Source organism: Cupressus sempervirens, chromosome 4, assembly GCF_028749045.1.
Source record: "Cupressus sempervirens isolate cs-2001-9-10 chromosome 4, ASM2874904v1, whole genome shotgun sequence".
NCBI classification, from domain to species: Eukaryota; Viridiplantae; Streptophyta; class Pinopsida; order Cupressales; family Cupressaceae; genus Cupressus; species Cupressus sempervirens.
This window is the reverse complement of record NC_143121.1, coordinates 578,826,323-578,841,381: the sequence shown is the minus strand read 5'-3', so window position 1 is coordinate 578,841,381 and position 15,059 is coordinate 578,826,323. Positions and strand designations below refer to the sequence as shown.

General features: G+C 34.4%; 2 protein-coding genes across 2 annotated transcripts; both read right to left on the bottom strand.

Moving 5' to 3' along the window:
- Positions 1-8,170: 8,170 nt before the first annotated feature.
- Positions 8,171-11,181, bottom strand: LOC149562525 (putative disease resistance protein RGA3). Its single transcript, XM_089826002.1, has one exon. The coding sequence runs from the start codon at positions 11,042-11,044 to the stop codon at positions 9,665-9,667; it is 1,380 nt and encodes a 459-aa protein (XP_089682128.1). The 5' UTR covers positions 11,045-11,181; the 3' UTR covers positions 8,171-9,664.
- Positions 8,285-9,593, bottom strand: LOC149562526 (disease resistance protein RPS2-like). The gene is made up of 2 exons (XM_089827993.1): positions 9,581-9,593; positions 8,285-9,522 (listed from the first exon to the last, which is right to left on the bottom strand). Exons 1-2 carry the CDS (start codon positions 9,591-9,593, stop codon positions 8,285-8,287), a joined length of 1,251 nt encoding a protein of 416 aa, XP_089684119.1.
- Positions 11,182-15,059: the final 3,878 nt, after the last annotated feature.

Sequence of the window (15,059 nt, the reverse complement as noted above, 5' to 3'; positions counted from 1 at the left end):
CAAGAACTAAGATGTATTCTAGGAAATAATCTAACCCTTGAAGGTCTAGTAGGTAGACTCACTACTTTTGAGCTTTCTAACTTTGATAATTACAAACCTGAGAGTCTTGAATCTGCTTTCAAAGCTAATTTTTTATTGAAGGATTTTGATGAGGTGAAGTGGAAGAAGAAGAAAAAGATAAAATATTTGTCTAGTGACAGTGATACAGATGAGAAAAATGTTGAACAACTACAAGCACTACTGGCAAAAAGATTCCATAGAGGTAAAGGCAAGTTCAAAGGTAAGTTAACTATCATTTGTTTCAATTGCAATGAGGTTGGTGATATTGCTACACATGTACACAAAAGAAAAACTACAGAGGTGGTGACAAATACAAGATCAGAAGAGAAGATGACAACAAAAATTATAAAGATAAAGGCAAGAAGTCATGCTACATTGTTGAAGAGGAAACTAGGGATGATTATGATGAACATGATGATGAAGTGGTGTATGTTGTAATGAAGGATGAATCCAATGAAGATGAGGCAACTAAACTTATGAATTGTGTGGACAAAAATGATGGATGGATCATTGATAGTGGATGCTAACATCATATGACTAGAGACAAAAGTAAGTTCATTACCTTAAATTGTTATGATTGAAACAGTGTAAGATTTGGTAACTATGCACCATGTTTGATAAAAGGAAAAGGTTCTATCAAACTCATAGATAAGATTTCATGTGACAATGTTTACTATGTTGAAGGACTAAACTATAACTTGTTGAGTGTGTCACATTTGAACAATTTGGGATGCAAGGTTGAATTTGAAAACAAGACTACTAAGATATATGATACAAATGGGAAACTGATTGGAAAATGTGATCAAACTAGAAGTAATCTATTCTATCTTGATATAGAGGATGCTACTTGTCTAGTTGTAAAATTTGATGATGTATGGCTATGGCACAAAAGGTCATGTCATGTTAATTTTGATAACTTGGTTAGTATCAGTAACATGCATAAAGTTAGAGGTTTGCCTAAGTTGAAGAAGCTTGATAATGTAGTGTGAAAACAATGTCAGCTAGGCAAAATGAAAAAGTCAAGTTTTAAGAGTAAAACTTATACCTCTAGAGGAATACTAAAGATTATTCATATTGACTTGTGTGGACTGACTAAAGTGCAAAGCTACAAGGGAGATAAGTACATAATGCTATTTGTTGATGATTATTCTAAGATGATGATAGTTATGTTTTTGAAAATAGAAATCTAATGCTTTTCAAATGTTTAAGTGGTACCTGGTAAGAGTTGAAAAGGAAACAGATAAAAGTTTGAAATATTTGAGATCTAATAGAGGAGGAGAATTTACATCAAATGAATTAGAGATGTTCTATAATGACAGAGGAATCAAAAGATAGACATCTGCACCTAGAACCCCTCCCCAAAATAGAATAGATGAAAGCAGAAAAAAGTCTATAATGGACTTTGCTAAAACACTCATGATGGAGAAGAATGTTGCTTTGAAATATTGGAGAGAAGTTGTAAGTATAGCTATCTATACCTTGAACCATGTGCATATCAAGAAAGGTACTCATTCAACACCTTTTGAACTATGGTATGAATATCCACCCAATGTAAAATAGTTTAAGGTATTTGAAAGTAAGTGTTACATTGTTAAAGATGTTAGGAAAGGGAAACTTGATGCAAAAAGTGAAGAAGGTATATTCCTAGGATACTCCACAAGAGGCAAAGCCTATAAGTGTTTGAATACTAACACTAAAAAAATTATGGAAAGTGTAAATGTGAATTTTGATGAATATACAAAGTACATGAGGCTGAACCTATGAAAAAGAAAAAATAATACAAATCATTTGTATAATTTTATGAAGGAATTCTTGTTCAATAAGATGTTGCAAATCAAGTTATAAATCAACAGCAAGATACAGTGAATGCCGAGTCACACCATATGAATATCGAATTACATTCAAAATCAATTTGCATTCAGATGGCAAGTTATAGAATGAAATGGATGCATATGTTGATTCTAAGATTAGTACACGTGAAGGAGATGTTGAGACACTTGACAGAGATAAACATAGTGATTCTGAAGTTGAAAGAAAAAATGAAGAAACAAGAGCTGAACCAAGATTGTCTAAGTATGTCAAAAGACATTATCTTGCTACTCAAATCATTGGAGAAAAAGATGCTAGAACAATGACAAGAAGTAGATTGAGAAGTGAAACAAGCTAGATGATAATGGTGAATGAACAAGGAAAAAAACAAGATTAATTTGCAAGGAGATATGCACAAAAGAAGGAATTGACTATGGAGAGACATTTGCGGATGTTGCTAGATTAAAAGGGGTTAGAACTCTACTTTCTTATGCTACATACAAAGGTTTCAAATTTTATCAGATGGATGTTAAATCTACCTTTCTGATTGACATATTAGAGGAAGAAGTTTACATAGAACAACCAGAAGGTTTTGTTGATGATAACAATAAGAACATGGTATGTAGACTACACAAAGCTCTATATGGTTTGAATGCTATGAGAGAATTAATAATTATTTTATGAAGATTGGATTTGAAAGAACTGATGATAATAGCAATTTGTACATAAAGATAGAGAAAGGAAAAGGTATTTTTTTATCTAAAATATTTTTTGATGATATCATATTTGAAGGCCAAGATGCTTTACGTAAGGATTTTGCAAATCAGATGAAGCAAGAATTTAAAATGTCTATGTTTGGAAAGATCAATTTTTTTGTGGGTTTGCAAGTATATCAGATGAAATATGGTACATACATCACTTAGTCAAAGTATGTCAAGGAAATATTGAATTTTTTTGGATTAAAGGATTCCAAACTAGTAAGTACATCTATGGTGACAGGATACAAGTTGTTAAAGAATGATGATTCTATTGAGGTGAACCAAACCATGTATAACTCTATGATTGGAAACCTGCAATATGTAGTACATAGCAAACCTAATATTGCATTATCTATAGGGATAGTTGCAAGATTCCTTACTAATCCTAGGGAGAATCATTTAGTGACTATGAAGACAATAATAAGATATTTGAAAGGAACATAAGAGTTTGGTCTATACTACAAGAAGAATGAAAATTTTGAATTAAGAGCCTACACTAATGCTGATTGGGCTAGAAACATTGATGATAGAAAGAGCACCAGTGGAGGAGTATTTTTCTTAGACAAGAGACTAGTTACATGGACTAGAAAAAAACAAAGTTGTACTTCACAATCTACTGCTGAAGTTGAATATGTTGTTGTTGTTGTAAATTGCATAAACATTATATGGATCAAATAGCTACTCAAAGAAATGAAGGAAGAAATCATAGAACTAGTGATACTTTATTCTGATAATAAAAGTGTTATTAATATATCAAACAATCCAGTGATGCACACAAAGACAAAGCATATTACAATCAAGTATCATTACTTGATGGAGTTAGTTCAAGATAAAGAGGTGAAGATGGAATATGTCAACACAAAGGAGAAAATTGCTGATATTCTAATCATAGAGGGAAATATTCTACTCATCAAAAAGGATAAAAGAACATTAGAATGATCATCATTAGAGAAAGTATATCAGAGGGAAATATCAAGAGATTGTTGTCAAAGAGATGAAGAGTGTTACTGATCAACAATATTAGAAGAAAACACATGTATGATGAAAAAGATAGAAAAGAATGTAAGCAAGAGGGAGAAATCCTAATCTACCTAGTAAGAGGGAGATACAAGAAGGAACTCAGAGGAAGTCATAAGAAGGATTTTTGTAACCTAATCAAAAGATGGAAGTTGCTGATAGAGGCATAAATTTTGATACAAGTTTTCTTTTTGGTATTGTCTTACTATTTTAACCTAGTCAATTTATTTGAACAAGATGTTCATCATTTGATTGACTTAGTTGATCAGTTTGGTTTGCCATCAATGCCAAAGAGGGAGATTGTTGAGATCTGATTCAAAAGATCATTGTTGAGATAAATTATTGAAAGAGGGAGATTTTTGAAAAAGACTATGTGTTTCAATCATTTTTTTGCCATTGATGTCAAACCTGCTATTTGTTGTTAAGATAATTACTTATAAGATTCAAGTACTATCACTTAGTTGATTGATGAAGAGGATTTGATCAATAAGATGTAACAAAAGCACCTAGAGGAAAGGTTGAGTCATGATTACATAATGAAGTACAAGGATCAATTAAGACAGTGATGACATGATGTATTGATAATCTACTTAAGGTCACAAACATTGGCTACACTAAGAAAGTCTAGAAGAACAAGTTACACAAAGTTTGTCTACCAAGCTTGACCGAGTGGATAGTAGGTGCCAAGAAAAGTCAGTGTAAGCCAAGTAGAAAGTCAGTTAGAGCTAAGTAAAAGTAAATTCTAGTGGATGCCAAGCAAGACAGTTGATGCCAAGTATAGTTTAGTTGATGCTAAGCACTAGTAGATGCCAAGTGATTTTATAGAGGATGCCAAGCAACACAATATGTGTCGAGAATTAGAAGGTTGATAATGTCGAGTTGCTGCATTATTTTAAAGATCAAAGATTCGTTGAATCTAAGTCAACACATTTGTTTTCTTGAATTTTGTGAACTAGGTGGAAGATAAGGATGATGAGCTAGTGGAACAAAATTTGATGTAAACTATTTTAAAGAAAATTCAAATGGATTCTAGAAGAAATTTCTAGAATAGATGTGAGATATGGGGTAGATACATTGTATCTTACCTAATCCATCTAAACCCTAATTTGGATGATGGAAAATGAGTAGGAAAATATCCTAATTTCCTATTTATAGGAATGTCTAGTCATGAAGCAAAGTTGTCATGTGCAAGAACCTAACCTAAAGAGAAGGAGTTAAGGGTTTTTCTTCATCAAGTGACCTAAGAGAAGAGTTTATAATGCCATGTTAAGAAAGAAGGCTTAAGAAGATGAATGCTTGAAGGGTGAACAAGCTATCAGAGCTACAAAGTATGAACGCCAAGCATAATTGAAGCCTGAATAGAGATCTATAATCTACAAGAGAAGTTGTAAGTTGTTTATCAAAGCTCTACTATTACTCTCTAACAATTGTATCAATCTAAGGTAAATCATTTGGATTAAGATTGACCTAATAGTCATTTGTAAATCCTTTAATGGGGTGGCATTCCAAGTGAATGGCCTAAAGTCCTCTACCAAGGCTGATCTATAAACTCCTTGTTATGAATCACTTAGAATTTCAAGATCCACTTGGATACAGATATAATAGAAAGATTGTAACTGACATTGCTTGTGAACTAAGAAAATAATACTTGGAAATGTGGAAAAAAACTAAGTAGACAAAACATGCATAAAAAAGAACAAGAGACAAAAGATTTGATTTCAAAGTTCACTAGACTCTGGTTACGCTTCTGAATCTGCAAACTCATAAGATCAATGCCATTATTATGATGCCAAACTCATACATCACCATGGTCTTCCATGGAGTTACAATATGCTTCTCCCTTCCACACTGCGATGACAGGAACTTGTTAGCAATGCGTTTGGGCCTAGCTCCTTCACCACTTTTAACAATGCTAAGTAGTAAAACTACAACTCTCTCAATGGGCATTAAGCCTTTACAAAAATGACTTTAAAAGTCATGAAAACTCTCTCAAGGAACTCACCAAGTTTTAATCTCTCAAGAGACCACTTAGCTTAGTTACAAGAAAAACTCTCACTTCCCCAAAACTCTTTATCAAGAGTAAAATAACTCTCCAAGAATTTAAGAAATAAGAAGACTCTCTCTTCTTACAAGAATTTTCTCCTCTTCCCCTTTTATACTTGATATTGGCTATATTTGGCTTAAAACCATATAACCAATATAATTACTATTTTCCTTATTTAAAATAACCAAATAACCCAAATCTCCCAATTTTACTACTATCCTTGAAAAGGTTGGCCCTTATACTTTTGGACTTACATTATAGTATCCAAAATATAATAACCCATCCAAAATCATATCCAAGTAAATGACCTCCCTTTTTGGCTTTTATAATTTTAAGTAGTACAAAATAAACCAACCCCTTAACAAATAACAATATATATCCCTTTTTTTTACAAAATAATAATCATAATAATATATGGTTCATATTAACCACATATTATATTTATACATTATTTAAAACTTGTTATATTATTAAGAGCATAAAATGACGATGATGATATCATGATGACAACATCAAGATTTGCATTTTCCCTACAATTTCAAATGATCGTAACTTTCACATATGAACTTCGTTTTCAACGAAACGAACACTGTTGGAAAGCCCTCAATGAGCTCTTAAATTTGAAACCCATTGTTAACCACTTTGAAGATGGTCAAATTTCACCTTTTTAGTCAACCTATTTGACCAAAAATATCTCAAGCAAACGTACTCATTTTGACACACTTCAAGTTGTGCTAGGAATGTTTTGCCATGCTTTATCCATTGTAGCCAATCTTGAGGGATTTTGAGTGGGTTGAATTATTGAGGTCTTCAAGATCCACTTGGATCAAAGGCTCACTTCTAACAGGATTATTGAAATCCCTTAACTGGGTCACATTTAATAGTGTGTATTGTAACCTTTAACAAGGTTGGCCTTTCATAGGGCATCACTTCATAAGAGTGAAAAATATTAGCATGTTAGTGGTGGTTTTTCCTGAATTGGGTTTTCACAGGAATCATTGTGTCAAGTGTGTTGATGAATCTGTTATGTTTCATGCTTTACATTTCTGCAAGTGGATTTGATAGTAACCTACAAATTTTAATGATTGCATAATCTTATGGATGCATGCATGGATATGGATTTTTTATGGGTTCACTAAGTTGTGAAAAGTTCTATTTATTCATTTGGACCTTGGATAACTAATTCACACCCCACTCTTAGGTATTCTAAAGCATTCCAATAGAAACCTATCAGTACATGTCCATTATGAAAGAACCCCTTTGGCATGAAATAATTTTAACATACTTGCGTTCTCCTCCCCCCATCCTGCCCAATGAAATATGAGATTATGTTGCTTTATTTGGCTAAACAAATATAAATTGTATAAGATACCTTACCCTCTCTATATCTGAGGTTCTTTTCTATGCACAACTCTTGACATACCACATGTCAAAGTCATTGCAAACATCGTAGAGTCCACCATTTAACATTACATCAAGAAGATGCAAAATTATATATAATCTTGATAAGCAATATATTTAACATTTACGAAGTAAAAATAATTTGGCAAACAAAAAAGGAAAGAAGGAGCTCCCTGAAAAATAGATAGTTCTTTAAATACCAAACACTTATTAGAACAAGAAAAATAAAATAGTATATTCTTATAGGAGAGTATTTGATAGGTGTTGCAATCTTTATGAGAGATTAGAAAAAGGTCTACATTAATAAAAAATTACATTATAAATATTTTTAAAATAATTTAAAATACATTTCATATAACATCTCTAGCCACATTACTTAATGACATTCTAAATGAGCCAAAGATCATGTTAATGATATGATTTATCCATAAAATAACTCTTAAGTATAATATAAAGTAAATAAGTCAAATTTGAAATTAAAAAAATGACTTTTTCAAAATAAGAATCAAAGGTTAATACATTCTATAATATAAATTAATAAAATCCTTAACTATAATTTAAAGTTTATGAATCAATGTATACTAGCATAAATAAAATAAAATAATTCTTAACTAAATAAAATAATTCATACACATCAATGTCTTGCACTTGAATTTTAATCATAGACAACAACGTATTGTACCAACACTTGAATTTTAATGATTAAATATTTCTCCTCAACACTAACTTTTATAAAATAAATACTTTTAACTAAAATATATACTTTTTATTTAAAGAAAAATTTAATACATATATTACATTATTAATAATTTTTTTAAGAATATAAGACAAGAGAACAACACAAAAATAAATTGTGAATTTCTAAATTAACACATAATAATAATTAATCTTAATAAAAATAATAAATGAATAATATATAATCTAAACTTCACCCTATAATATTTTTAATTTTTTAAAATAATATACATATATAAAATGATATGTACATTAAATAAACAATAAAAATTTATATTTTAATTAAAATCATGTAATCAAATTATAATCAATTCTCAACTTCATTAAATTTTCTTTTTTATAAAAAGAAAATAATAAATTATTCTAAATTTAAATACGTAAATGTTTTTAACATTACAGTAGAGGAAACAAATTTCTTTCACAACCCCATATAATATAGTTTGGAGCAACATCATTGCTACTAACGCAAAAAGATCTCGATGCGAGGATTAATAGCTTTTATTTTACTCCAATCTTCCCCCCCTTCCTTTAACCTCTGTTCTAACACACCACTTGCCTGAACCACTTCTATCCTCTTTAGTCTCCTCAACCTTTCCAATCCATCCGGAACTCTCTCCACCCTCGGACAATTCTCTATCCATAGCATTTCCAGGCGCTGCATCGCTCCTTCCTCCAGTGCCGGCAACTCCTCCAAAGAAGAGAAGTTCATAATTTGCAGCTTAAACAGCTTAGGAAATCCTCCTCGCTCTCCAAACTTCTTTGGCAATTCTCTACATTTCGAATCATTGTCCAATGACAAGAATTCTAAGCTGGGCATCCTTTGGAGCGAAGAATAATCGCTACACTTAGCCAAGCCAATTCGAGTCAGATTTTCCATTCCACATATCCAATTTGGCACAGAGAAACGCAAAAGAGCAAGTTGTTGAAGACCTTTCATAACACTCAGTTTCTCTGGGAATGCTAGAAGACTAGTGGATTCTTCTCCATCACCCTCACCTGCAGGAATGTTGTTCTGTACTGATAGATTTCTCATTTTGACCAGGCGGTCAAGGGCACCATCTTCTATACTTCTCAATGCCCCTACATCTTCTAAACTGAAGCTTATTTCTCTGAGATCCACCAATCTACCCAGATCTTTAACATTGAAAAATTCATTATCTTCAGCATCCAGTGGGAAGCATTCTGATTTCAGTGTCCTCAGACTCAAAAGCTGCGACAATCCTTTCGGCTTACGACTCCACGAAAGCTCATCTGAGCACCATTCTACATCGAGATAGGAAAGACAGCTGAGCTCACCAATCCAGTCAGGTACACTTCGCAACTTTTCGCAATAAGAAACATCAAGGAACTGAAGACTCTTTAGTCTTCTCACACAATCCGGTACCTCCTCTATCTCCGTGTGAGACAAGTTCAAAACCTTGAGAAGCTTCAGGTTCCCAACACATTTCGGCAAGGTGGAGATGGCAGTCCGGCTCAAGTCGATTACCCGAAGTAATCTGGCATGATCCAGCAGCTGTTCTGGAATACTAGTAATGCCAGAATTCTGAGAGAATGACAGTGTGCGTAGAAATGGTTGCTGACGAAGAGGCCTTTCTGAAATTGCCTTATTATCTAAACTCTTTTTAGATAGTAGCAACCTGCGGCACTTTGTTTCTTTGGAGGGAAGATCAAATTCACACTCGTGTTCTTTACTTATATCTACAGCCAAATCAAGCAACAGGTCGTGTACAGTGTAACTAGTATAAACTCTGTTTACTTCCAGCAAACATAAATTCTCAAGTTGGTGTAAATAATCTAACCCAATATCAAACTGCTCTCTATCTTCCTCTTGGGGAATGCATCACTCTGCGATCCACAAATATATTACATACTCCTGATGTACAGATTCTTCAATTCTAAAACTAGTAATAGAAATATCTGTATCCTCTGGAAAGAAAGATAAGTAAGCAAAGCAAGATTTGAGATTGGGAGGAAGAGAGTCATAACTCAGCTTTAAAATCTTCATGATGTGGTCATCTGTTTTCCTTATCTTCTTTAACTGACCCAACTTTGATTCCCAATCTGTTGATGTAAGGGAAGGCTTGGCCAATGATGCCGCAACAGTCTTTAGGGCGAGTGGCAACCTCCCACATTCCTGTACAATTCCACGAGCCAAAATCTCCAGCTTTTGAGGTGGCCTGTTTTCCTCACACTGTGGGAAGGCAAAGGAGCAAAACAGCTCCCAACTTTCATCCTCAAAGAGGTGTTGCATCTCATAAATATGGGCATTCATGCTTTCTGCAACATCTCTACTTCTGGTGGTGACTACTATTTTACACTGGTTATAACCCCCACCGGGGAACCCAATTCTAGATATCAAACTACCCTGTACGCTATTGCTCCACACATCATCTAAAACAATCAAACATCTATTGCCGACTAACTTGTCATACATTAACTCTGATGCCCGCACATCAGAAACTCTAGTGTCTATATCCAAACCAATGTGGGAGGCGAGATCATTTTGCAAACTTCGAAGAGAACAAGACTGTGAAACTGAGATCCAGGCAGAATAAACATACCTGTGTCTGACTCTATTGAAGACGTGCTGCATGAGGAATGTCTTACCTAGCCCGCCCATTCCGAGGACGGCAACAACTCTAATAGATGGGTTCTCTAACAATGTCAGAATCTCATCCACCTTGTAGTCAATAGCCACTGCAGGGGAATCTTGATCAGGGTCGATCCTGGGTCTTCTCAACTCTTCTCCTACACTTGTAGATGTGGAAGTACTGGTAGAGGGCTGACTTAAATGGGCCACTTCATGAAAAAGCTTCAGCCGCTGTGCCTTTTCAATGGTAGAATTAATCCTACCTTTGAGCTCTTTAATCCTCTTTCCCATCCTATATTTAAAGACTATTTGACTATAATTGCAGAGACATGATTGACAAGCATTTGTGTACAAATGCTCAACGGCACACTCATCAATTATATCTTCTGCATCAAAAACAACGATCCTCACCTCTGCCAGCCATTTTTTCACGGGGTCGGTGTGCCCAGTTAGATCTGCATCTGCAGCTTGCACAGAAGAACATATCTGGCTGAGCTGCTTCTCCAACCATTCAAAGTCACTTTTGAAGTTGAATAGCAGAGACGCCTCATTCAATGCTTTCCCTAATGCGATCTCGCCAAGCTTTCCCAGCACACCATTGGCAAACGCAAGAGCAAGTCCAGCTGCCATCTTTGATTTGATTTGTTGCACACCTTGGAACTAAAAAGAATTGAGCAGTAAAGCAATTGAAACTTAAGCTGAATGTGACTATACAAGCCTACAACTCAATTGAAGCTTTGGTTGAATATAACAAGCCTACAACTCACAATTTATAACCAAGTGAGGCTTCTTTAGCAATTAAGTGGCAAAGTTTATTCGTTCTCCTTTACTTGAGTGAGCGTACATCAATTATGCAATGCGCACTTGTTTTAAAGTGCAGATTCCCTTTGCTTTGGGTTCAAAGACGCAAGAAAATCGGCTCTACACTAATTATCCAACGAACAATTATTTCAAAGTAATTGCTACAAAAGCCGAGCAAGTGGGCATCATATATTCCAAAGTGATGCAGCAGTAATAATTATTAGTTTCTTGCTACGCACCCTCGCACTCGTTTTTGCCTCAAAAACGCTTCATCCTTTGCTTCTTTTATACATTTAGTTTAATTCTTCTGATGACACATTTGTCCTATTTCAAGCAAAGTTGGGACAAAGAAGACAGGGTGGGGACACCGAATATTTTGTAAGAATACCCATTATCATAATGATAGAGACTATCAACATTTCTCTCCCCAAAAAAAATGCCTGTTAATATTTTATTCTTCTGATTTTAATTTTAATTTCTATTACACCATATAGGCTCTTAGCTTTTAAATTGCACAACATAGTTGTTAATTTAGTATTATATATATATATAATTTGTTTTCTTTTGTTTTTTGTCTTGCTTTTAAAATTTGTAAGTAGTTTCAAATTTGAGACTCTCAATTACTCACAACCCCAAGTCAATTAGGCTACTCTGAAAGCTTATTATTAATTTTTATTAATTATAAAATTAAATATATATAATTTAATAATTAAAATGTAAGAAATTTAAAATGGAAATTAACTATAGTTAGTTTGCTTATCAATAAATAGATATGATTAATAATTTTTTTAATTTATCTTATGTTAAAAATTATCTACAAAAAAAAATTATGTTGATTCTATGAATAGATTAATCTATGATTATAAACTTGGCATGTGTATCCTATTGATCTAGATTCATTTTCTTATCTAAACATCTTAAAACTACTCATGAGAGATGGATTCATGTTGAATCACTACTCATGAAACATGGGTCATCGAGTTTGACTCAAAATCACACAGTTAAATCCTGATATTCATATCACAATTTGACTAGCTGTGGAAATTATCTCCTACTTATCAATTGATGAGCTTAAGGGGCTTTCTAATGAATGGTTCATAAGGCACAACACTTGGTGAAGGCTTTGCAAATGGGGTTGCAAGCTTTGGGTTTAACTATGGAGGAAACTCTGTAGTTAAGCGCGCTCAGGATGGAGTAGTACTGGGATGGGTGACCTCCCGGGAAGTCCCGGTGTTTCACCCCTGTGAGCATCACCTAGATCCAATGAGTGCTAAGTGTTCCATTTATTCTCATGAGAGATGGATTCATGTTGAATTACTACTCATGAAACATGGGTCATCGAGTTTGACTCAAAATCACACAGTTAAATCTTGATATTCATATCACAATTTGACTAGCTGTGGAAATTATCTCCTACTTATCAATTGATGAGCTTAAGGGGCTTTCTAATGAATGGTTCATAAGGCACAACACTTGGTGAAGGTTTTGCAAATGGGGTTGCAAGCTTTGGGTTTAACTATGGAGGAAACTCTGTAGTTAAGCGCGCTCAAGCTGGAGTAGTACTGGGATGGGTGACCTCCCAGGAAGTCCCGGTGCTTCACCCCTGTGAGCATCACCTAGATCCAATGAGTGCTAAGTGTTCCATTTATTCTCATGAGAGATGGATTCATGTTGAATCACTACTCATGAAACATGGGTCATCGAGTTTGACTCAAAATCACACAGTTAAATCCTGATATTCATATCACAATTTGACTAGCTGTGGAAATTATCTCCTACTTATCAATTGATGAGCTTAAGGGGCTTTCTAATGAATGGTTCATAAGGCACAACACTTGGTGAAGGTTTTGCAAATGGGGTTGCAAGCTTTGGGTTTAACTATGGAGGAAACTCTATAGTTAAGCGCGCTCAGGTTGGAGTAGTACTGGGATGGGTGACCTCCCGGGAAGTCCCGGTGCTTCACCCCTGTGAGCATCACCTAGATCCAATGAGTGCTAAGTGTTCCATTTATTCTCATGAGAGATGGATTCATGTTGAATCACTACTCATGAAACATGGGTCATCGAGTTTGACTCAAAATCACACAGTTAAATCCTGATATTCATATCACAATTTCACTAGCTGTGGAAATTATCTCCTACTTATCAATCTTAAAACTATTTTCCAAGAATTTGTATAAAATGTTTAGGTAGTCTAATGATGCTCTAAAATTTCTCATAGAATCTGTAATGCCCCGCCAAGGGATCCAAAGAATTTCACTAAGTTTGCCAAACAATTTTTTTTTTTAAAACATAAATTATAGACCATTCACAACATTTGCGGAAGCAATAGTAACATCCAACTACAAGTAAATATAACATAACATAACAGTTACATTTTTTAAAGATCCCTTAACGTTGAATTACTTCTAATCATAACTTATTCATCTAACATCACATCCTTAACAATGAAATAACAATGATGCATCCAATGTTCTTAAACCATATACAAGTGTACATTTTAGATTGCTCAATCATCCACTATACATGTTACAAGGTATGAAAAGCTTAAAAGAATAAACATCCATGTAAATAAAGTACATCATCATCCAATTTTAATCCATGATGTAATAACATAATGAAACCATAACCATACATCACAAACATAACTAACTAAGTGCACGGTTCCTCCCAACCGTAAATAGCATCATTAGACCATCATGGATCCTAGCCATCCCTCCGTGCGTAACATTCCAAAGTACCGAAGAGATCATCGGCTATTAACATAGTAGGAATGTCACTCCTAAAACATGCAAGGTAAAGCATCATCAACTAACATATGCAAATCATCAATACAAGAACATACCAGTAAATACATCCATCATAAGGTATATCATCTATCATAATGCTCCAAGAATAGAATGAAGATAAATACCAACCAAGAATACTCCAGCCACGGCGTCTCCGACGGATCTCAAATGATAAGAGTGATAAAACACTACCACCCGACCGCGTGGTACCTAAGTGGTCCACTCCCACCATGCTGAGGAGATAATCTCAAGTCCCAAACAGGATATCAAAACCACATTTAAGTCCAAGAATCTTAAAAGTATACTAACTCAAAGGTTTCAACACACAGAAAATCGACATCTAATTCCCAGAGGCACAACAATGACATGTAGGAAACCTACTCTGCAAGCGGGAAAGTGTCATCGCATTTATCTCGTACAAGTTACCCTGGCAGTTAGCTAAACTCCACGGGTCTATACAGATCTCATGCGGCCACTAGTATCCTCTCATACTGACGAGGCATACTATGGAATGCAAGGTCGCAACCATGCGTCTCACTACTCCCATCCTAGCTTGTACGAGCGCTCAAGGCATGGGTGAGAACCAAAATTCTTATCTTTTTAGGTTCATTTAATCCCCATTTAGTGTGTAAATGTTATCACTTATTAACCAAACTTACAACGAGTTACCCTGGCAGCCACTTAGGGCCCCGGCCCCCATTGCAAGCCACTTCCCAACACTATAGGTAGATAACCTACCCTAATGCTCATGGAATCATAAAATCACCACAATCCTGTACAAGCGACTGTAAAGAAATCCAAAAGATAATCCATAAAAAGAATCATCAAATATCCACAATATAAGCATCAAATATCCATAATAAGAATCATCAAATCTCCAAGATAAGAATCATCAAAATCTCCATGAGCATCCGAAAAGAATCCATAGAAAATCATGACCACAACAGTTTTCTATTGGCAACTGAAGGCATCACTGATAATCATAAATATCAATTGGTTCTCAATAACCAAAATATATCATCACATCCATTGGTTCTCAACAAGCAACCAAGAATA

What these genes read in the sequence shown, in the direction of transcription:
- LOC149562525 (XM_089826002.1), bottom strand. Translation starts at nt 11,044, where the DNA reads ATGGCAGCTGGACTTGCTCTTGCGTTTGCCAATGGTGTGCTGGGAAAG.